General features: G+C 41.2%; 1 protein-coding gene across 6 annotated transcripts in view; it reads left to right on the top strand.

Annotated features, from left to right (window-relative positions):
* The window catches only part of ubap2l (ubiquitin associated protein 2-like), a 139,822-nt gene that overhangs the window by 45,471 nt on the left and 70,314 nt on the right, over nucleotides 1-24,037 (top strand). For all 6 annotated transcript variants that reach the window (XM_059980183.1, XM_059980187.1, XM_059980185.1 and 3 more), the window contains exons 2-7: nucleotides 12,157-12,286; nucleotides 14,483-14,560; nucleotides 15,954-16,064; nucleotides 17,562-17,730; nucleotides 21,002-21,097; nucleotides 22,814-22,853. In XM_059980183.1, coding sequence (XP_059836166.1) covers nucleotides 12,197-12,286; nucleotides 14,483-14,560; nucleotides 15,954-16,064; nucleotides 17,562-17,730; nucleotides 21,002-21,097; nucleotides 22,814-22,853 — 584 coding nt within the window. In that variant the 5' untranslated portion in view covers nucleotides 12,157-12,196. The remainder of the gene's footprint in view (nucleotides 1-12,156; nucleotides 12,287-14,482; nucleotides 14,561-15,953; nucleotides 16,065-17,561; nucleotides 17,731-21,001; nucleotides 21,098-22,813; nucleotides 22,854-24,037) is intronic.

Here is a 24,037-nt window from a genome sequence, read left to right as displayed (position 1 = left end):
TTCATTTTTCTTCTGTCATATATCTTTGAGATTCTTTTTCTAACTTTATGATATCTTTTTCCAATTGATCTATTTCTGCCATGTATTCCTTCTTAATTTTAGATGTATAATTTATAATCTGACCCCTTAAATATGCTTTCATCGCTTCCCATAATACAATTTTATCCTCAACTGAATGTAAATTTGTATCCAAAAAAAATTGAATCTGTTTTTTCATAAAATCACGAAAATCTTGACGTTTTAATAAAATTGAATTAAATCTCCATCTATAAATCGATTCCTCCTTAACCATCATTATCATTCTCATTATGAAGGGGGAATGATCTAACAGTATTTTTGCGTTATATTCCACACTTTTCACTCTATCTTGAATATTTTTTGATAATAAAAAAAGTCAATCCTTGAGTAAGTTTTATGTCTATTTGAATAAAATGAATAATCTCTTTCTCTTGGATTAATTTTCCTCCATATTATCAATCAGGTTTAAATCTTTCATTAATGATAAAGTTAGTTTTATTACTTTTGATTTTGTAGCAATTTTAGTTGACCTATCCAAAACTGGATCTAAACAAAAATTAAAATCTTCACCTGTTAATATTTTATCATGTGTGTCAGCCAAGTTCAAAAAAACTTCTTGTATGAAATTTGTATCATTTTCATTTGGTGCATAAATGTTCATAAAAGTCCATAATTCTGAAAAAATTTGACAATGTGTAATCACATAACTCCCCCCAGAATCAATTATTACATTTTGTATTTTAATTGGTAAAGATTTATTAACCAAAATTGCAACTCCTCTCGATTTTGAATTAAATGAAGCTGCAATGACATTTCCAACCCAATCCCTCTTTAATTTCTTGTTCTGTTTCTGTTAAATGTGTTTCTTGTAAAAAAGCTATATCTTTCATTTTCTTAATATATGTTAAAACTCTTTCTTTTCACAGGTCCATTAATTCCATTAACATTAAAACTTAAAAAATTAAGTAAATTAATCATTCATAATACCTTGGGAACTCTTTGAAATTCTCCACGTTGCTATGAGTCTCTCCCCAACCATCCAGGCAAAAGAGAAGAAAAATGAAGAAAGATAACTAATATATAAGAAAAAAAACAAAATACCCCCCCACTAATGTTGCGAATAAAAAGAACACAACATTACCCCCCCCCCCCCCCCAATTTTACGGGTCATGGCAATCGCCATGATTGTACACGTGAAACTCGCAGCCATCGATCAGGAGCTCCTCCAGCTCCCCCACAAAAAAAAGAAAATATATTAGTGAAGAAAAAAAAAATTAATGTCTCTACTCCCAATTAATACTCCTCAACTATTTTTTTAATATAAATGTCCATAAAGTCCAACCTTGTTTCAGTCTTCATCATTAGTCCATTTCATTTCTATAATTCTTTACTTCTTCGTGGACATCAGGTAATTCTTGTACAAATTCCTCCACTTTCCGGTAGTCAACGAAAAATCTTCTTTCTTCGTTATCCAGGAAAATTATCAATTTTGCTGGATAGCTCAAAAATTTATAGCCCTTTTCCCATAAAGATTTTTTCACTGGATTAAATTCCTTCCGCCTCTTCAGAAGATCGTAACATGTCTGGATAAAAAAAACAGTTACAGGCTTGCGACGTTGGCATTGGAAGTGTGGCGACATATGTAGATGCTCCACACAATCCTTGCTGATTTGATTTGGCACAATTGATGCATTTCATTGTATGTTTCAATGTACAGGTTTCCCCCACTATCCGAAGGTAGAGTGTTCCTGTGAAACTGTTTGTAAGCCGAAATGTCGTAAAGTGAAGAAACAATTAACATTAATTTATATGGGAAAAATTTTTGAGCGTTCCCAGACCCAAAAAATAACCTACCAAATCAAACCAAATAACACATAAAACCTAAAATAACACAAACATATAGTAAAAACAGGAATGATATGATAAATATGCAGCCTATATAAAATAGAAATATTGTATTTACAGTGTAGTTTCACTTATCAAAATCGTGAAGACAGCGAGCCAAAATCGATGTGGAGAAAAAAAAAATTGGCACATACACACATGCGCGCTCAACTGCCTGCACAAAACTTCACTGTCATGGTAGATTTTCTCAGGGTAAACACGTGTATAACGTGGGCATCTATTTTTCGTAAAATCGAAAATCCTCTTTGGTTAGCGAAAACAGTTACAAATATAGGTCCTTCGTAACAGCGAGCTGTTGTAAAGCGAACATTCAAAATACGGGGTACACGTGACAAATAAAGCTAATCTTTATCTCTTTCCAACAGCCCTCCAAGTAATAATGTTCATCTCCCGTCCAATCCTGCCTTTTACTTTGTGTCCCCCCCCCCTCTTTTTTTTCTCAGGGAAATATGTCAGCCCTATACTCTACACATTCCCTTCATAACTTTGTATGTCTCTAAGCCCTCACTCTTCCAGAGGGGGTGGAGACACCAGCCTGATATTTTATTTACAAAGATTAAAAAAATTCCTCAATGTCAATACTTCCATCAGTGTGCTTTGAATGTTGAGCTGAGATGGTATCTTGTGAGAAACTTGAGGATTCACAGTCATGTACAAAGCAGAAACAGGCCCTTTGACCCACTGTGGCCACTTGTTTATCTTAATTCTTTACTTTTGTATTTGCTCACTTTAAGGGTTTGTTTTGTAGTTTAAGCAAAGATGCAGGATGGGGGGTAGATTTAAGAGACCTGAAGAGTAACTTGTTTACATCAAGAGGATAGTGAGCTCCCACAAGAAATTGAGATGGAAAGAATTGTAACATCTAAGTGGCATTTGGGGCGTCGCAGTTAGCACAATGCTGTTACAGCTTGGGGTGTTGGAGTTGAGAGTGCAATTCTGTCACTCCAAGGAGTTTGTATTGTCTCCTTCTGGCTTTCCTCCAGGTGCTCTGGTTTCCTCTCACATTCCAAAGAAGTACTGGTTCATAGGGTAATTGGTCATTGTGCAAGTTGTCCTGTGATTAGGCTAGGTGGGATTAAATAGGTGGGTTGCTGGGTTGGACAGCTCAAAGGGCCAGAAGGACCTGTTCCACATTGTATCTCTAAATAAAATGAAATAAAACAGTGCATGGGGGAGAAGTCTTAGAGGGTTTATAGCTGAACATGGATGAGTAGGATGGAATCTGTGGTTGAGACCAGTTGGGTCGAAGGGCCCGTTTTTGTGCTGTATGACTCCATCTACCTGATGTGATCAGCTTGTCTAAGCCAAGAGCATCTCTACTCAGAGCTGAGGGATGCTTGTAGAGAGGCAGGCAGCTGACAGGTATGCTGATTGGTAACCCCTCCTGGGTTACAGTCCACCATTCACCTTTGGAACTAAATGAGGGCAAAGTAAGCGCTGGAAGTGCTCAACAGGTCGTAGGTTAATGGAGGAGAAGGGCTTGGAGAGATTTGGGCTGAACACGGGCATCTGGGGCTAGCAGAGAGTATAATTTTGTCAGAAGGGCTTTTTCCATGCTATATCACCACATGACTCTACCATCACAGATCGGGTACATCGACACCCAAATCTCTCTTCCTGCATAAAAAAAAAACTGAACAAACAGGATCAAACACAAGTTATCTATCAAGATTTCGGATTCTTCTATCAATACTAGATCTTGGAGACTTAATGCTACTTTACTTCAAGATCCAGAATTTATTACCTTCATAAAACAACAAATTGACTTATTTTTTTCAACAAACTATAATGAAGAGATTGATAAAGGAATACTTTGGGACTCTTTCAAGGCTTTTATTCGTGGACAAATTATTTCATATTCCGCTGGTAAAAGAAAACAAAGATATTCAGATATAGCTTTATTGGTGGATAAAATTAAAGAAATTGATAAGATTTATTCTGTTACTCCTACCAAAGAACTTTATAAGAAGAGAGTTGAGCTTCAAATGGAACATAGTTTATTATTATCTTCTTCAATTGAGAATCAATTAATTAAGACTAGGGCTCAATTTTATATTCATAGTGATCGAACTGGTAAATTGTTAGCTAATCAATTAAAAGTTATTTCGACTAAGCGACAAATTATTAAAATTCGTAAACAAGACGGTAATTTAACTACTGATTATAAAGAAATCAATAACACTTTTCAAGATTTTTATAAATCTTTATATCAATCAGAATTTGACGGTGACCGGTTTACGATGGATAATTTTTTTAATAATTTGAATATTCCTAAACTGATAGATGAAGATTGTAGCTTGCTTGATGCTCCTATTTCTATGGATGAAATAAGAGAGGCTATCTCATCAATGAATTCAGGGAAAGCTCCTGGTCCTGATGGTTTTATTGTAGAATTTTTTAAAACTTTTTCTTTATTGCTTTCTCCTTGGCTATGTGAAATCTTTAATGATGCGTTTGTTAAGAAGAGATTACCTCAATCGTTTTATGAAGCTACTATCTCTCTAATTCTTAAAAAAGATAAAGATCCTACCTTATGTGCATCTTATCGCCCTATATCATTATTAAATGTAGACTCTAAGATTCTTACAAAAATTTTAGCCATTAGATTAGAAAAGGTATTACCACAGATTATTTCAGAAGATCAAACTGGTTTTATTAGGAATCGATATTCCTTCTTTAATATTAGAAAATTGATTAACATAATTTATACTTCATCACCTACAACCCCAGAATGTGTTATCTCATTAGATGCTGAAAAAGCCTTTGATAGAGTTGAATGGACATATTTATTTAATGCATTGAGAAACTTTAATTTTAGTCCTAATTTTATATCATGGATTAAATTAATATATTATAAACCTGTTGCTTCTGTTCTTACAAATAATTATAGATCCTCTTTTTTTCAATTATCTCGTGGTACGAGACAAGGTTGTCCTTTAAGTCCTTTATTATTTAATATTGCATTAGAACCTTTAGCTATTGCTATTCGTGAGTCTCCTAATATTTTTGGTATTACCCGTAATGAGAAGTTATACAAATTATCGCTTTATGCTGATGATTTGTTGTTATATATTTCTAATCCTAGTAGGTCTATTCCTGCTATTTTATCCTTGTTGGCTCAATTTGGTAGTTTTTCTGGTTATAAGTTAAACTTAGATAAGAGTGAGTTATTCCCTTTAAACGCGCAAACTTTATTGAGTGATAGGATGCCATTTAAAGTTGTTACTGATAACTTTATCTATTTAGGTATAAAAATCACCAAGAAATATAAAGATTTATTTGGACTGAATTTTTTACCTATGCTTCATCAAATTCAGCAACTTACTACTAGATGGTCTCCCTTATTTTTATCATTAGTTGGTCGGATTAATGCTATTAAAATGATGATTTTACCGAAATTTTTATATTTATTCCAAGCTTTACCAATTTTTATTCCTAAATCTTTTTTTGATAATATTGATTCAAAGATTTCCTCATTTGTTTGGCAAAATAAAAATCCTAGGTTAAGCAAAAGGCAATTACAAAAGTCTAAAAAAGATGGTGGTCTAGCTTTACCTAACTTTAGATTTTATTATTGGGCGAATAATATTCGTAACCTAATGTACTGGAAACTAGATTTGGATTCACCTGTGTGCCCACAGTGGGTAAATTTGGAATGTAGTGAGGTTAAGGGATATTCTATATTTTCCGTTCTTGGTTCTTTTCTTCCTATTGATTTAGCCAAATTCAATAAACAGATATCTAACCCTGTTGTTAAACATACACTACGAATTTGGTTTCAATTTCGCAAATTCTTTAATCTGAAAAACTTTGCTTTGGACAGCCCTATTTTATGTAATTTTTTTTTTAAACCTTCATTGACAGATCAAGCTTTTAGTATATGGAAAAGGAAAGGTATAAAATGTTTTCGTGATCTTTTTTTTGAAGGTACTTTGATGTCCTTTGATCAACTATCCAACAAATTTGAATTACCTAAATTTAATTTTTTTAGATACTTACAAATTAGAAATTTCTTACATAAAATTCTTCCATCTTTTCCTAATTCAACTCCATCGGATTTTTCAGATTTGATTTTTACTTTTAATCCTTGTCAGAAGGGATTAGTAGCTTTTATTTATAACATGATTATGAAGATACAGCCAGAAATATCGGATAGAATTAGACAAGAATGGGAAAAAGAACTTCGATGTAATATATCAACAGATAAATGGGAAAAAATTTTACAAATGGTTAATTCCTCCTCTATTTGTGCTAAACATGCTTTAATACAATTTAAAATTGTACATAGAGCTTATATGTCTAAAGATAAACTTGCCCGATTTTATTCGCATATCAATCCTCAATGTGACAGATGTCACTTAGAAGTGGCTTCATTGACTCACATGTTTTGGACATGTCCCACTTTACATAACTATTGGAAGGACATTTTTGATGTCATTTCCTCAGTATGGAATATCGATTTACAACCCCATTTTATTACTGCAATTTTCGGTATACCAAATGAAGATGGCAATCAACTTTCCCCTTCAATCAGACGAATGATTGCCTTTGTAACATTAATTGCCAGAAGGTCTATATTACAAAACTGGAAAGAAGTAAATCCTCCTACTACATTTCAGTGGCTCTCCCAAACTATTTCTTATTTGAGTTTGGAAAAAATCAGAAGCACTATCTTTGATTCTTCAATTAAATTTGAAGAAACCTGGGGACCATTTATTCGACACTTTCATATGAATTAATTTGGCTTATTTCAGATCCTTTTCTCTACTTATACTTGTTCAGGTATGGAGTTCTGGAGTTCTTTTCTTGACACCTTTATATATTTATAAAGTGTTATTATTGCCCATGTTAGTGTTAGTTTAGTATTTTTTTTCATTATATATTTTTTCTCATATATAATTTCAATTTTTTTTTTTCTCTTTTTTCGACGATTATTTTTGTTTTTCATATATATTTACATAGACTTGATTGATTTATGCACCTTTTGTTGATGGATGTTTTAATAGGATATTATTATCCTATTACTAATGTAATCTCAAGTTTATTGAATCTGTAATCTATTCATTATTTTGTGTTGTTTTTTTTTATATATGAAATTTAATAAAAAGATTGAAAAAGAAAGAAAAGATCAAACACATTGACCCCCAAATCCCTCCTCCTGCACAAAAACACCAGATTAGGCATAGCGACCTCCAAATCCCTCTTCCCACATAATTGATCTCTGTATTTGATATGTTCACCCTGGGACTGAGATATCCTGTTGCACATTTTATCATGGATTCATAGAGCACTGTAGCACAGAAATGGGCTCTTTGGCCCACCTGCTCTGTGCTGAAGTGTTATTCTGCCTAGTCCCATCAACCCCCATTGAACCATAGCCCTCATACCCTCCCACTGTCCATGTACATTTTCAAACTTCTCTTAAATATTGAATTTGAACCTGCATCCACCACTTTGTACTGGCAGGTGTCTCTACACTCTCACCTCCCTCTTGAGACAATCAGGCAAATATCTTTAACCTATGACCTCTGGTTAAAGTCTCACCCAATCTCAGTGAAAAAACTTTTGTATTTACCCTATCTATACCCCTCATAATTTTATATACCTCTATCAAATCTCCTCTCATTCTGCTGCCTTTCACCTTTCCCTGTAACTCAGCTCCTCAGCTCCTGGCAACATCCTTGTAAAGTTTCTCTGTACTCTTCCAATCTTACTGATACTTTTGCTGTCGGCAGGTGCCCAGAATTGCACACGATACTCCCAAGTTTGGCCTCACTGACATCTTGATACAATTTCAATGTAACAGTCCAACTCCTGTACTCAGTACTCTGATTAATAAAGGCCAATATGCCAAAAGCTCTCTTTACAACCCATTCTACCTATGACACCACTTTTAGTTTTGTCCCAAATGTCTCTGCACCCCTATTGCAGCCAGAGTGGAACACCTCTTGATATCTATCCTTAGAATCACTCTCTGCATCCCGTATGTTTGTGTTTCAGAGAGTGTTCCAAATGTTGCTGCATATGTTTTATAATTTTCCTTGGTTATTTACCTGTTCACCTGTTCTTGTTTAACCACAGGAATTTTTAAACTGCTCCTCTTGAACTATGAGGTAAAATTGCATGGCAGAGATTCTTTAGGATGGAGGGAGCTGAGGAAGATCTAATTGTACGAAGTTAGAGTAACTTGGAGGGCAGCTGTTTAAAGGAGGGAAAGTTTTTTTTAAATAAAGGAATGTTTAACCAGAGGGTGGTGAAGGTCTGGAACTTTGTGAGTAACTGTGTGGCAGAGGCCAGAAGGCTCATCAGCCTGTGTCTGTGATGTGCAGAGCTACAAGATGTAGGTGGGGATAGTTTGGATAGCTGAACCAGTTCAACTAGCTTAATAGCCATCTTTTGCATCATAAATTTTCAGTGAAGTCCCTCCTTAACCTTGATAAGCTGCTTTGCAGTTGTCCCTCCATTTTGGAATAATATCTAGCTATGGTGGTTATCTGTCTTGTCCAACGATGACAGGAAACCTGTGTGGGTGAATTTGTAAAGTGGAAAAGCTGTTGCACTGGGACAGTTCCAGTCTCTTGACCTGGGAAGTCTAGTGGTAGGAGTAGTTGTCATAACTGGGGACTTCCTCGGTTGCAGTGGATAACCATGACTTCTTTGCCTTCTCATGCCCTCTGCTCTCCATGAAACCTGCCTGGCTGTGGCATTTCTCTATGGATCTCATCCGGCCAGTCCACTGGAGCTGACTTTGCATGCCAGGGCAGGCATGTCCCTCACCTGGTGTAGCCCGCCTGTCTAGGCAGAGACATACAGGTGTGGCCACTGTCACAGACAAACAGCTACTTGGAGACACTGCTGAGAGCTGATTGTCCATTGGGGCCCAAAAGTGAGTGAACTGCCCCAGAATGGACATGGCAACCCCTTCTCCAGAGGTAATACCCCTACCTGGACACCTCATACACCCCAACACTGTATGTAAGTTATTTTTAACAAACACAAGCAAGTCTGCAGATGCTGGAAATCCAAGGCAACACACAAAATACTGAAGGAACTCCTGACAGGAAAAGAGTAAACAGTTGACATTTCAGGCCAAGACCCTCCTTCAGGACGCAAAAGGTGGGGGGAGGAGAATGGGGCTAGCTGGAAGGTGATGGGTCAAGCCAGGTGAGTTGGAAAGGTCAAGGGCAGGAGAAGAAAGAATGTGATGGTGCACTCTCCAATAGTAGAAAGGCAAGGAGGAGGGGACCCAGGGGGAAGTAATAGGCAGGTAAGAAGAAGTGAGAGGTCAGAGTGGGGAATGGGGGGGGGGGTGAATTTTGTCACTGGAAGGTGGGTACCAGTGATGTTTTTTAAAAACCAAAGATGCTGAATTGGATATTGGGGCATGACCCTAAGTCAGACGGAAGTTTTATGGAGCACCCATAATAGACTGGAGAGAGAAAACAAGGAGTTTGTTGAGGAAGTTCCTGAGCGTTGGGTCCATACAGATAAAGGCACTAGTTGTCGGGGAGTGACAGAGAGATGGTAAATAAATAATCCCAGCTTCTCTGATTATCTTCATTGCCAGTACCGTCTTTCCACAACTTCAGTTCAAGTGAATTACACAATTATGCTGAAGTATGGGTAGAGGAGAAAGGTTCTGTGCATCAGCATCACAAGCATACAGAATCAGGTTTAATATCACTGGCATATGTTGTGAAATATGTAGAGGTCCTAAATGGAAATAATTGATTTAAATAGAGCACTACAGCACAGATACAGTCCCTTTGGTCCATTTAATCTGTGCTGAACTTTTGTTGGGCCTAGTCCCATCAACCTGCACCTGGACCGTAGCCCTCTACACCCCATACCTATCCAAGTTCCTCTTGAATGTTGCATTTGAACCCACAACCACCAAATGTGTGCAAAAGAACATTAGTCCAAAGAGGTCTGCTCCGCCATTCCATCCTGGCTGATTTATTAGCCCCCTTAACCCCATTCTCCTGTTTTCTCCCCATAATCTTTGATGCCTTGACTAATCAAGGATTTTCCAACCTCTTTCTGTAAAGATACTCAATTATTTGGCCTCCACAGCCATCTGTGGTAATGGATTCCATAGATTCACCACTGTCTGGCTGAAGAAATTCCTCATTTCTGCAAATGGATGTGGTCCATAGGGTTCTGTTACTGAAGATGTGTACGGGTTATGCAGGTCGGTTCAAGAACTTGATTGTTGTAGGGAAGTATCTGTTCTTGAACCTTGCGGTGTGGGACTGTAGACTTCTGTGTCTTCTGTAGCAGCAAGAAGAGGGTATGACTGGATCATGAGGATTCTTGAGGACAGATGCCACATTTCTAAGGCAGGGTTAATGTAGATGCTTTTAATGCTGGGAGGACTGTGATCATGATTGACTGGGCACTACTCTCCGTAAATTCTTGCAGTTGTCTGTAATAGAAATGCTATACCAGTCAGGTAGTTTTAACACTGCATCTGTATAAGTTTGTTACAGCATTTGGTGACATGCCAAATCCTCCTCAAACTTCTAAGAATGTAGAGACCTGTCAAGAGTACAATGCTAAGAATTAAATGCTGCCTTCAAGTGGAGCTGGGCCACATTGTCGTCACAAAGCTAAAATAAAACCACATTCCCCTTCCAGATTGTGTCCCAGCATTGAAACGTTAACTGCCTAATGCTGCCCTGCCTCAATGTTTTTAGAGTTTTCTGATTTCATTTCTTATCCTCAGCCTCAAAATAAAATATGTTTTATTTTAAATGCTTTACCACTTCCTTTTTTGCCGTACTTCTCTCTGTCTTCAGAAGTTGGCTTGATCGCCTAAGATTTACTCTGACCCTGCACTGCATAAACTGTTATGCTTTTTCTAAAATCTGTATGAGTGCTTGTATTGAACAAGGATAGGGTGAGGTGGTAGTGATTGACAGCACAGTTGGGAAACTGTCTGGCGTTACTCTAGGTAGGCCAAGACTTTTCAGTTCTAACGAAGTCCAGCATCTGCAGAATCTCTTGTGTTTATATTTAACAGGGATGTGTTTTTAAAAAAAATTATGCTGAATTGGATACTAAAACAGGTGGCCTAAAGCTTGCTCAGTGAAGGAGCATCCATGATAAAGATAAAAAGAAGGGTTTGGTGAGGAAATTGCTGAGTGTCAGACCAATGGAGAGATGAAAATTGGGAATGGAGAGATCGGGGAACTTTTGGTGGTTGACAGAAGACTACAGTGTATAGGACCATGGAGTACTGTTAAGAATAAGGATGTGAATCTCAAAACATAAACTGATTCCCTGATACAGGAGCCATAGCACCTACACCACCAGGTTCAGGAACAGTTGCCACAAACACGAGAAAAATCTGCAAATGCTGGAAATCCAGAGCAACACAAATGCTGGAGGAGCTCAGGTCAGGCAGCATCTTATGGAAATGAATAAACAGTTGACCTTTTGGGCCAGGACCCTTCCTTGGGATTCTCGGCAGGAAATGTTGACTGTTTGCTCTTTTCCATTGATGCTTCCTGGGCTGCTGAGTTCCTCCAGCATTTTGTGTGTGTTGTTCAGGAACAGCTATTACACCTCAACCATCAGGCTCCTGACCAGTGTGGAAAACTTCACTCGCCACAGCTTTGAACTTTCCACAAACTATGTAATCACTTTCACAGACACTGCAACCCATGTCCTCAGTATTATTTATTTACTTAGTTATTATTTGTATAGTTTGTCTTCTTTTGCACATTGGTTGTCTGTTTTTTTAAAAATAGGTTTGATTGTTCTCTGTGAATGCTTGCAAGGAAATGAATCTCAAGGTCATCTATGGTGACATACATATTTTGAAACATTTCCTTTGAACTTTGAAGATGTAGACAGCAGCTCTTGGGGTGAGACTCTGCTTACTGACAAATCCCTTTTGACTTGGCATCCACATTCAAATGCAGTCTTGGGACCCCTTCTACATTCAGCGGAGTCTAAAACTGGAGGACATGGGTTTTAGTTGGGAGTACCTGAGGATTACCGTCCTCTGCATGCAGGATGATGGGCATTTGGAATCAGCTCTCAGAGCAGACAGATGTAGTTACAGTATTTAAAAAGCTATTGTCCATAGATAAAGATTTAGAGGAGTATTGACTAAAGGGAGGCAATTTGGTCGGAATGTATGAATAGGGCAGAAGGGCCTGTTTCTGTGCTGTCTAACTTCACAAAGGAGATTTCTATTCACCTGTCTTTTTTCCTCTTTCCCTACAGGTTTCTACCTTGTAAATACTGTTATTTGTATATACTGTAAATGATGACATCGGTGGGCACCAGTCGAGCTCGAGGCAACTGGGATCAGACACAGACACAGAATCAGACACAGCAGAAACAGCGGCCACAGGTAACCTCCCTCCAGTGGGCAGATAACCCACTCCCATTCCTTCAAAATAACACTTCCTTGCTTCCATCTAACAGTCATTTCCCAGAAAATCGGATGGGTTTATGGAATGGAGAGAATGCTCTATGTTCTTTGAACTGACTAGATTTAATTTTGTGCTTAAAGTTGTGCTGCAGCTCTAATGCAGCTCCTTGCTGGGACCTTCGGGCTATAAATTAACTCTGTTGGCTGGCGGAGGAGATCAGGGATAATGTGCCATCAAGTCCCAACTGGAGTTGGTAGGGGCAGGTAAAGCATCACTTCCTCCAGCCATTCTGTTTGTACCCTCCCTGCCCTACCCCACACCCACTTCAACTGGGTGTCACTTGATGGAGTTAGCCTGTTTAAAAATAAATCAGCTGACGACACAGTGCTGACTGGCTCTAGCTCACTTGCTGGAGGTGCCGCAGGCTGCCTGGAACTCAGTGGTGCCTGATGGGGAAGAGGAAGGGAGTGAAACATCTGCCCCAAGCAGTTGAGTGAATTGGCTGGTTGCTGGAATGATCGAAGGGCCTTGGCCCAAAAAGTCAACTGTTATTCATTTCATAAATGCTTCCTGACCTGCCAGGTTCCTCAAGCATTTTATGTGTGTTGCTCTGGATTTCCGGCATCTGCAGTCTCTTGTGTCTAGAACATAGAACATTTTATTACCTTCATCCTACAATGTAATGTTGATCTTTTACTCTAATCTAACACATCACTCCCACATAGTCCTCCATTTTTCTGTCATTCCTACACGACAGCACAGAAAGAGGCCTTTGGCCTATTTAGCCCATGTTAAGCTCTTATTTTGTCTATCCCTTTTGCCTGCTCCTGGACCGTAACTCTCCATACCACCCCCCCCCCCCCAAAAAAAATCCATATACACATCCAAATTTCTCTGAAATTCTGCCATCAAATCTATATCCCCCACTTCCGCTGGCAGCTCGTTCCATACTTCGAGTGATGTTCCTCCTCCGGTTCCCCTTAAATATTTCACTTTTCATCTGTAACCTATGACCTCTAGTTTTATTCTTGCCCAACCCTGGTGGAAAAAGCCTGCTTGCATCTGCCCTATCTATACTCATTATGTTGTATACCTCTATCAAATCTTCCAGAAACTTGTCTCCCATTGCACTGAGCGGCCCAAAGCTCCCAAGAGCCAGTGAGAAACCGTGATAGAGTCATAGAGCACTACAGCACAGAAACAGCCCCCTCAGCCTATCTAGTCTGTACCAAATTACTGTTCTGCTTTGTCCCATCAACTTGCACCCGGACCATAGCCCTCCGTGCCCCTCCCATCCACGTACTCTCTTAAATGTTGAAATTGAACCCGCGACCACCACTTTCGCTGGAATGAAGTCGGAAACCTGGCAGCCGCTGTGCGCACAGCAAGTTCCCACAGGCTGTCATTGCCACTTCATCTGGCTATGAGAGTGTTGATCACTAAACCCACTCTTCAAACGATACCTTCTGTGCACAGCTGCATGCCCCTGCCAGCATGATGTGGGGAGGGTAGTTCATTCTGTCTGTGTCTGTCTCTGTCTCTCAAGCCCATCACCCCTATAGGTGTGTAGGCTGCTGATTGTAGGTCAACAAAATCCTCTGACCTGGTCCAGTCTTTCAGTTGTCCCCAGGTGTAGCCCATCTTCAAAGATCTTTTCTTTCCCAGGTCTTACAAGCTTCTGTTGTTTCTGTAGCACTGGGTTTTTATGGGATGGCATTGCGAGCCCTATTCACAACGGCCCTCCTTTTGCAGCCATGCTTGAGTCAGTCCATGATGTAGTTAGGGCAGGTTGCACCCAGCAGTTATGGCATGTGGGGATGGGATGGGGTGTGGAGGAAGCTGCATCTTGCTTTTGGGGTGTGACTGTATTCGGCAGTTAACAGATCTGGAGCTGTCCAATAGCCGGTGAGGGTGGGGGAGTAGCCACATCTGGATCTGGTGGTTGAGTGGAAGCTTTACAACACAGATGTTAGGGGGGTTGGCAAGTTGTATCCTGTAGGTAAGATGGTGGGGAGAAACTGATGTAGTGCAGAGGAGTGGGTGTGCCCATGGTAATTGTATTTCTGGTGTTTGAAACCCAAACCAAGATCATTCTTTCTCAGATTAAACCATTACGGCTGCCTCTTGTCTATCACGTTTTCCCTTTGTGTTTTTTTTTTGCCCCACCCTTCAAGGCCACAGCAGAGCAGATACGAATTGCACAAATGATTTCAGACCACAATGATGCTGACTTTGAAGAGAAAGTAAAGCAGGTCAGTATTAGCAGGAAGATGCCTGGACTCTGGAGACAGTTTCATTTGGTGTGTGGGTGGATCAGCTTTGGGCTCAGCCAACGATTCATTGTAGCAGCAATCTTAATTAATTTGCTGTGGCAGGCTGGGGCATTCCTTCTCATGCAAAACAGAAGTTTTGTAACATTTCAAATGGTTGATACTCATTGGCAGTTGAACATCAAGTACTGTGGTAAATTGGGACACATCAGGACCAGTACATTTTGGCCCAATTAAGTAGCTCCTCCAATTAGCCAGTTTCATAGAAATAGTTAAAAAGGTTTTTTTTTAAAAAAACCCTACTATTTAACAGGGTAACAGATTATGTATTTAAATGAAATACAGAATAATTTAAATAAACTCACTGCTTTTTGAACAGACGCATGCAACTGGCACTATATAAAAACTTTGCTCTAAGCACAGTGGAGTATCTAAAGGCCACGCGATTGATGCTAGTTAGAAACTATTTGACAATGGTCTAATGTTCCAGTTAAGCAGCATAGTGTCCCAAATGAACAAAGGGAATCCCAGGTTTTGATTAGTTTTTGTTCTTTAAGAGTTGTCCCAAATAAGCAGCTGACTCGATTAACTGACAGCACAATTTAATTTTAATAGGTTGTGGGGGAGTAAGCTGTGGGAAGCTCAGACTGGAGCTGCTTAGCTCAGCAAACCTTTAAGGAAAGTGGAATTAAACTGTTTAGACTGAGCACATCAAAATCTGTTTCCAGGGGCTAGGGAGCTGGTATCTAGAGAGATATAGGCTGAAGTTTATCTTAATAAAAAAAAATATTAAAACCTGGTGGCAACTTTGATGGGCTAGTAGGGGTGAAGGGATAAGTGTGCAGGTGTCCTTTTATTCTACACTGACTTGTGATTTAAATTCCTTTTGCTGAAAAAAAATATTGGACTTGGCTGTGGAAAGGTGTCAGGGAGGAACAGAAGCAGTTAGTTCAAAGGGCCGGCAAAGGGTAAATGGGTCAAATGGCTTCAAGCGCTCTTTGAGAGCCTGTGATTTGCGCAAGTTTAGTCATTTGAGAGCCCAACTCTCTAATTCTGTTTTTGGGCACAAGTTGATTGGGTGCCATTTTAAATGACGACTGGATTAGTCAGCTTGCTTTTTTTGATGGGGGTGGGAGTAAGGCTGAGATTATCTTCCAGGGCAAGGGTGCAAACTGATTCTTGTATCGATGATTCCCTCCCACTGGGCTGTACTGGTAAGGTGTGGAGGTTTCCTTGGGGCTTCTGCGAGTGCCACCCACTGCCTCAGCTGTGTTTGCCCTGCCTTATTCCATTTGCTCATCTGGGCTTCTGATCCTGCCCGCGGTTCAGATAAGAGTGAACTTCAACTGACCGGACTGCCTCTTCTGTTCCGCAGCTGATTGACATCACAGGCAAAAACCAGGATGAGTGCATGATTGCTCTGCACGATTGCAACGGTGATGTCAACAGGGCCATCAATGTACTCCTGGAAGGAAACCCAGACACGGTACTGCTTCTATGTAGGAACTGGAAGTAGTGTGGCTGAGAGAGTTGGGTGGTTGTTGTTGTGTGTGTGTATGTGTGCGCGCACCTGCCTTTCTTTCTGCCCTGCCTGAGTATTCTGCCCGATAGATGGAAGGCCAACTTCCTGGTTAGAGGTATAGATGATGAGAGGAATAGATCAAGTGGACAGCCAGTGACTTTTTCCCAGAGTAGAAATGACTAATAGGAGGGGCAAAAGCCATAAGTTTAAGGAGATCAGAGGAAAGTATGGGAGGTGGGGAGATGTTCGTGGTAACCTTCATTTACACAGTGAATGCCCTTCCAGGGCGCTGTTAGAGCCAGTTAGTTTAGGTGCATTTAAGAAACATGGATGGATGGTAGAAAAATGGAGGGCTGTGTGGGAGGGAAGGGTTAGATTGATCTTGGAGTTAAAAGGGCAGCACAACATTGTGGACTGAAGGGTCTATACTGAGCTGTATTATTCCGTACTGACTCAGCTCCAGGTCAAAAGCGACAGATTAGCATTATTTGTCACATGCACATCGATCGCACTGCAATAGTGTTGCACTCGCTGCTACAATACCATTCTGCGTTTAAAAGGAAAATTATTAAATTTCCTTTCAACATGTAGAGGCCATTCAGCCCTTTGGAGCAGTGGCACTTGTCTGCTGATTACACTGTAGCCTGTTCTGTCTCGCCTGCCCATATCCACTCTTGTTTCAATTGCTAGCATGGGGTGGGTGTGGTACTGGGGTCATATAGTCACAGAGCTCGTGCAACACAGCACTACACAGAGCAGTGGGTCAGAATCAAACCCAGGTTGCTCGAGCAGAGGGGTTGAGACATTATCTGGTGCACCTTTTAATAACTAGGCCAGAATTTTTATTAGTTCATTTGTTTAGAGTTACGGCACGGTAACAGACCCAGTGAGCCCATGGTACCCAATTATACCCATGTGACCGACTAACCTACTAACCCGCAGACTGTGGGAAGAAACCAGAGCACCCAGAGGAAACCCACACAATCACAGGGAGAACATACAAACTCCTTACAGATAGCAGCGGGAACTAAACCCAGATCACTGGCATTTTGCCCTCTTCTACACTACTGTGATGGCTGGCTGTCCAGTATCTCAAACACAAGGGATTCTACAGATGCAGGAAATCCATCGCAGCACAGTTAAAATGTTGGAGGATCTCAGCTGGTCAGGCAGCTTTTGTGGTGATGACTAATGGGTTGACATTTTGGGCCGAGACCCTTCCTCTAACATTTAGCGTGTTGTCCATTATCTTCACTTCTTTGCCTTTGTGAATGCTATATTAGGTCCAATGTCAGTCAGTTGATCAGGGAGAAGGGGTGGCCAGCTCTGTGTGTGTGTGTTTGTGTTTTGATAGAATGAGGCAGCAAGTGTAAAATGTGGCAACTCTGCAAGAGAGGATTCCTGTGGCCCAGCCCTTTGCTCAGACTATTGGCTTTCTCTCCAATCCCTCTTCCCCCACAGGATTCTTGGGAGATGGTGGGGAAGAAAAAGAGCTTAGCAGGACAGAAAGAAGCCGGTCAGGCGGAAGGAAATGATGAAGGCAAAGAAGTTCGTGACCGAGACCGGGAGTTCAGCCGAAGGCGTGTTGGTGGAAGCCGGAGAGGACGGGGAGCAAGCCGAGGCAGAGAGTGTAAGTGATGTAACTAATAGTAAACACAAAGTACACCGCTGATGCTGTGGTCCAATCCCCACGTACAAACAAGCTGGATGAACTCAGCAGGTCGGGCAGCATCCATTGAAACGAACACTCAATGTTTCGGGCTGAGACCCTTCGTCAGGACCTCGTTTTAACAGATGCTACCCGACCTGCTGAGCTCATCCAGCTTGTTTGTATGTGTTGAAGTGATGTTGACTAACTGTGACACCATGGAATCCTTCCATCCCTCCCAGAAGCTAACCCCCTTCTCTTTGTCCCTGGTACACACCTGACCTCAGTTATCATTCATCAATGAGGAGTGAGTTCTGTTTTCTCAGCATTCTCCAGCAAAGGATGTTGCTCCAGAATTCTGAGTAAGATTTATCAAAGGCTAGCAGAACCACCCCCACCCCCAATCTGTGCATGTAACAATGTTCAGGGGGTGGTTATTCAATGTACAAATCTCGACCTGCCAAGTGAAGTAGGCTTGGGATCTGCACAATATGGATGATGGCACTTCTCCCATGAGATCACCCTAGCTGAGGCATGGGCAAACTACGGCCCGCGGGCCATATGCGGCCCGTTAAGCTTTTTAATCCGGCCCACAGAACTTGATGAAATTATATTAATAAACCTTGTTAATGTTTTTTTCCCCGCAATTCTGGCGTTTTCCCAATAGATGACGCACTCTATATACATTTGTGGCGACCCATTTCCTGGCACATCCGAACCGGCTCACAATTAGCCAGCGTTCCGGCTAAGGGAGATAGCCTGTGGGGATTTGCATGGAGCTTTGGAGCCTCTGCACCACAGGGGGCAGGTTGAGGGAGGCTTTTCTTCGACTGCAGTTACCGACTCCATGTCGTAATTTTAGCGCTGCATGTAGCACACCGCTACACATTGACCTTTGTTGAGGTGCAGCTTATTACTCCACATTTGCGCTTTACTCTTTGTTCGGCTCGACCTATTTGTGTGAACAGGCGTTCAGCGTCATGAACATCAACAAAGCCAGCCACAGATCCAAGTTAACTGACCAACACCTCAGATCCATCCTGAGAATCGCCACAACAAAACTAAATCCAGACTTTGATGCGCTGGCTAAAAAGGGAGACCAACAACACTGTTCCCACTGAAATTAAAAATAAGTTTCTTCGTTGTGTTATGTAAAAAATGCATTTGAAAATATTTTTGGTCGTTGTTGAGTTTTGGCACAGGGGACAATTGAATAAGAAGGAGCAGGACAAGTAGACCTGCATCTCCTACCGTTTTTGAAATAAAGACAGTCAGGAGGAGAGTGATGATGATAATATCTTGAAGGATAACAGAATTTTCAGTGCTTTAAAATAATAACTGTTACTATTAAAAAAAGCTGTATTTTATTCATTTAATTTTCAGTGTTTTAAAGTCATTTCAATAAATAGCTAAATACCATGGGACTTCAAAGACAGATATTTTGTTGTAATGCATTTGTTCATTTTCAATTGAAATTAAAGCACATGTTTTCTACATATCCCATGATATTTTATTTTCTCTTATGAGGTGTATTACCAAAACACTCCATCCATCTGCTCCTGGTCTGGCCCCCCTGTCAAATTTTAGAACCCTTTGTGGCCCACAAGTCAAAAAGTTTGCCCACCCCTGCCCTAGCTGCTATGAGCTAAGTGGTTTTAGGACCATTTCAGGTGATGTTTATTAAACCACCTGTTTGAGCGAGGAATATTTGTTGGAAACTTTGGGGAAGAGCTGCAATGGACCAGCTAATGAATGTTACATGTGTTTTTGATTCCTGTTAAGTCGGAGGTGGGCAGTGGGATAAGAGTGATTACAGTCGGCCCTCCTTATCCGTGAGGGATTGGTTCCGGGACCCCTCGCGGATACCAAAATTCGCGGATGCTCGTCCCGTATTCAGCCTGTCTCAATGCGGTGGACCTTAGGACCCAGCGGCAGAGATCTGAATCTGCAGTGTTTCTGTTCACAAAAATAATCACGATAACGGTTGAAAGTAAAGTGGAAATTATAAAGTGATCTGAAAGAGGTGAAACACCATCGGTCATTGGAAAAGTGTTAGGCTAAGTCGGTCAACGATTGGAACAATTTTAAAGGATAAAGTGAGAAAGGCTCTGCCCCGATGGTTTAATTGTTGGGTTTTGGGTTTTTGATCCTCCACATTAACCGGCACGGCGCTGAGCGCACTCAGGAGCGATCTGTCACAAGATCGAACCTGTTCCCGTGCCCAGCACTGAAACATATGATCTTAAGTGTTTTATATGCATAGAAAGGTAAAATATATACTATATATGAAGACAAATGTTTGACTAACTGACACTAAATAATACCAGATGTACCTGTTCCGACTTACTTAGGAAGAGAACTTCCGATTTTTTTCAATCCCAATCCAGGATAACTCACACACATCCTCCCGTATACTTTAAATCATCTCTAGATTACTTATAATACCTAATACAATGTAAATGCTATGTAAAATAGTTGTTATACTGCATTGTTTAGGGACTAATGACAAGAAAAAAAACGTCTGTACGTGCTCGAACAACAAGTGCTGGTAGAGCACTTCTGGGTTTTCGCGGTTGGTTGAATTTGCGCATGCAGAATTCACGGATAAGGAGGGCGGACTGTATTTGTTTAGAGATAGAGTATGGAATAAGCCCTCCCAGTATTTCAAACTGCACTGTCCAGCAATCCACTGACAGCCCCAATTTAACCCTGACCTAATTACGGGACAATTTACAATGACCAATGACTGTGAAGGGTTAAAGTCAAGATAACCATGGGAATCGGTAGGTTATAAAAGATGTCAATGGATAGTTTGTTTCTAGATATGGAGACAGAGAGATTGAGACGTTGGTGAGCCTTGATACCGTAACCATTTGCTGGTCAGATGGTTAAAAATAGCTTATTTCTTCCCCTGCTAATCACTGGGTTCACTAGTGGAACTTTTGACTTGATTTTAGTCTAAACTCTATGTACCACTGATTCACATGAGTTAACTATCCACCCATGTCGATGGGATTTGAACTTCTCTTCAGGAGCTGTGGTCTCTTCAGCTTATGTGTATCAGTGACCTGTGAACCTCTCAGTGACTTCAGTAAGATGTGAGTTACTGAACTCGAAATCTCCCCACCATGTCCTTCTGTTCATGAGGATATTCGAGTTGACCAAACATTTGTAAATGCCAGTGGAGAGCATTGAACATTTTCAGGTGCCCCTTCCACATGTAACTCCTCAATTGGATTTCTTCCCTGTGCAGTTCGGGGCCAGGAGAATGGGTTGGACGGAGCAAAAAGCAGTGGGACCTTTGGCAGGACCTCGGAGAGAGGAAGGCGAGGACGGGGCAGAGGCAGAGGTAAGCATCTTTGGGAGGCAATGATGGTGATTTGCAACTCCCTGAACAGCGCAGCAGTGAGTGTGCCATCTCCTCTAGTTCCCAGCGTGACTTGTGTGAGGGTTTAATTTCGCTAATCGTACGAGGCATAGAGTCGTATAGCACAGATCTCCAGCCTACTGACTCCACACCATTCATCAGACATTGCCTGCATGCCTATATAGCTACTCTTGACAAGCCATCCTTAAACAAACTTCTACCATCATGGAAAGGGTACTGGCACCAGGGGCACCTCCACCTTCTTTGGAACACACTCAATAAGCCAAATGGCCTAATTTTGCTCCTGTGTCTCATGGGTTTCTCTCCAAGTTGCATGCTGCCCACTGCAGTAGCACTCGAGGTGGACACCTTTCCAGGCCAGTCAGCCCCCTTGACTGATAACCCCTCCGTCACAAGGGGCTACCCACAACATACCTTTTAAATTCAAGGTGAAGTAACTCTACAACCTATAGAATCACTTTCAAGGACTCTACAACTATGTTCTCAGTATTGTATATTTACTTACTTTATAAACCTCTGTAACGCTCAGCTACAGCGGCTCGTACATATCTAGGGGAGACCCCGCCCCCTGCCCAACCTTATCTCATGGTTGCGTCGGTTGCTGTGCAATGCCACCTGTTATGGCCTCAAACATCAATCATCAGCCAGCACACAATGTACATTTTACAAATTACACTTTATACATCTTACTTGGACCATAAAATTAATAAAGATAGAATACAAAAAGGAATGAGTGGAAACAAGAAAAGGTGCCAGACTTATCAAAGTTCAGTTTCTTCGTGCACACATAGTTGGAGCTCGGGACCTTCCTTCTTCACCTGCGATCTACTCTGACCCCACGACTGGTAGCTTGGGACCACCCGAAGTGATAGACCTGAGCACTCCCAGCACGTCTGTCTTCCTCTCGATCTCCCCTCCAACTCCCCAAAAGCCTGCACAACACTGGCTTACAGACCCACAAGAAAGAATAACATCTATCCCAGTTGGTTAACAAATGAATACAATTCTCATTATCAGTAATTATAACCCAAACAAGCTGTGAGAGAAAGCACTCTCTCACCAGTTAACATAACAAAGAGGCAGTCTTACTTTTAACATAACAAAGAAGCCATTTTGATTAACATACGCAGTAACATAAAGAAGAAACCCCTCTATCAAGTCACCTCTCATCCTCCTTTGCTCCAAGGAGAAAAGCTCTAGTTTGCTCACCCTTTCATCATAAGACATGCTTTCTAAACCAGGCAGCATCCTGGTAATTCTCTGTGCCCTCTCAAAGCTTTCACATCCTTCCTGTAATAAGGTGAAGAGTAAATTCTGTTGGATTTGCCCAGTTTGACATCACTGTTCACCACATGGCTGCAGATCAAGAAGTCTTGCCTCCACTTCCTCAATGGGACAGTCGGAGATGCCTAATGAATGCTGGTCTTGCCAAGGATCCCCTTACAGCCTCTGAGTGCTCTTAAAACTGGTGGCTACCTAGTGGGGAGAGGTGGAGGGTGAACTGGCCCTCTGCATCAAGGCAAAATGGGCCACCCTTACCAGCCAGTTTTCTAGGAGACTTTGTAGGCCGTGCAAGCTCTGATGGTGAAGGGGTTTTCTCACCGGGGTGAAGCCTTGTGCTTAAGCAGCATCTGTGACTGGAAAATGACCCAATTACAATTCTGTTCTGTTCGTCAGGTTTGGGCCGAAGAGGAAGGTTTTCTGCCCAGGGAATGGGGTAAGTTGCTTTTCACCAACTGACCTGTTTTGTAAGTGTTGCTTTGAGATGTCAAATTTAAGGTTGATTTTTGTGATAAACACTGCTTTTTTTCTGGTCTGGGCTTCAAATTTTACAAGGAAAATTTCTTTCAATTGTGCCTCAAGTCTGGAGTAATATACAGAGCAAGTGGTGGCATAGTGGACAGTGACAAAGTTTATCATAGATTACAGTGGGACGTAGCTGGAGTTCAACTGGGATAACTGCAAGGTGTTGAGTTTTGTTAAGACAGAGCTGGGCAAGAGTTGCACAGCAAATGATAGGGCCCTGGGGTGTGTCACCTACCTACTGGATTGACATAGTACACAGAAAATATACAAGGATGTTGCCAGGACTTGAGGACCTGCCTGATGCGGAAAGGTTGAATAGTTTAGGACTTTATTCCCTAGAATGTAGAAGACTGAGGAGAGATTTGATAGAGGTATACAGATGTATAAGGGGTATAGATAGGGTAAATGCAGGCAGGCTTTTTCCACTAGACTTGGGCGAAAGGTGAAATATTTAAGGGGAACCTGAGGAGAAACAACTTCCCTCTGAGTGTTGTGTGAGCTGCCAGTGGATGAGAGTTGAATTGCGACATTAAGAGGGGTTTGGAGAGGTACATGGATGGGAGGAGTATGGTCCAGGTCCAGGTCAATGGGACTGTGCAGAGTAACAGTTTGGCAGGGATTAGTAGGGGCTCTTATGTGCTGGGATGCTGAGGTACCGAGGGACACTGTTACATACTGCATAGTTACTTGGAAGTGCCATACAGGTAGACATGGTGTTGGAGGTGTATGACACTCTTACTTTTGTAGATCAGGATATTGAGTGTAGGAGTGGGAATATGACATAAGACATTTATACGGTTACATTTGGGGGACTGGTTAGAGACTCGTCTCCTTGACATAGGGATGGATGCCATTAGACTGGCGAGGGAGCAAAAAAGATTTTTCAAGCATATTACCACGACTGAAGGGTTTGAGTTATAAGGAAAGGCTGGATAAGCCCGCGGTTTCTTTTCCATGATATGTATCAGGTTGAGGAGTGATGTTATGAATGGCATGGATAAGGTAATGGGGGAATGGTGGGTGCCCAGAGTATGTAGAAACAGACAAGATGGTGGCAAATGGACAGGCAGAGAATGAAGGGATGATCAGTATAAA

Source organism: Hypanus sabinus, chromosome 9 (assembly GCF_030144855.1).
Source record: "Hypanus sabinus isolate sHypSab1 chromosome 9, sHypSab1.hap1, whole genome shotgun sequence".
Lineage (NCBI taxonomy): Eukaryota > Metazoa > Chordata > Chondrichthyes > Myliobatiformes > Dasyatidae > Hypanus > Hypanus sabinus.
Note: the sequence above shows the minus strand (reverse complement) of the source record. Positions and strands in the feature narration are given on the sequence as shown.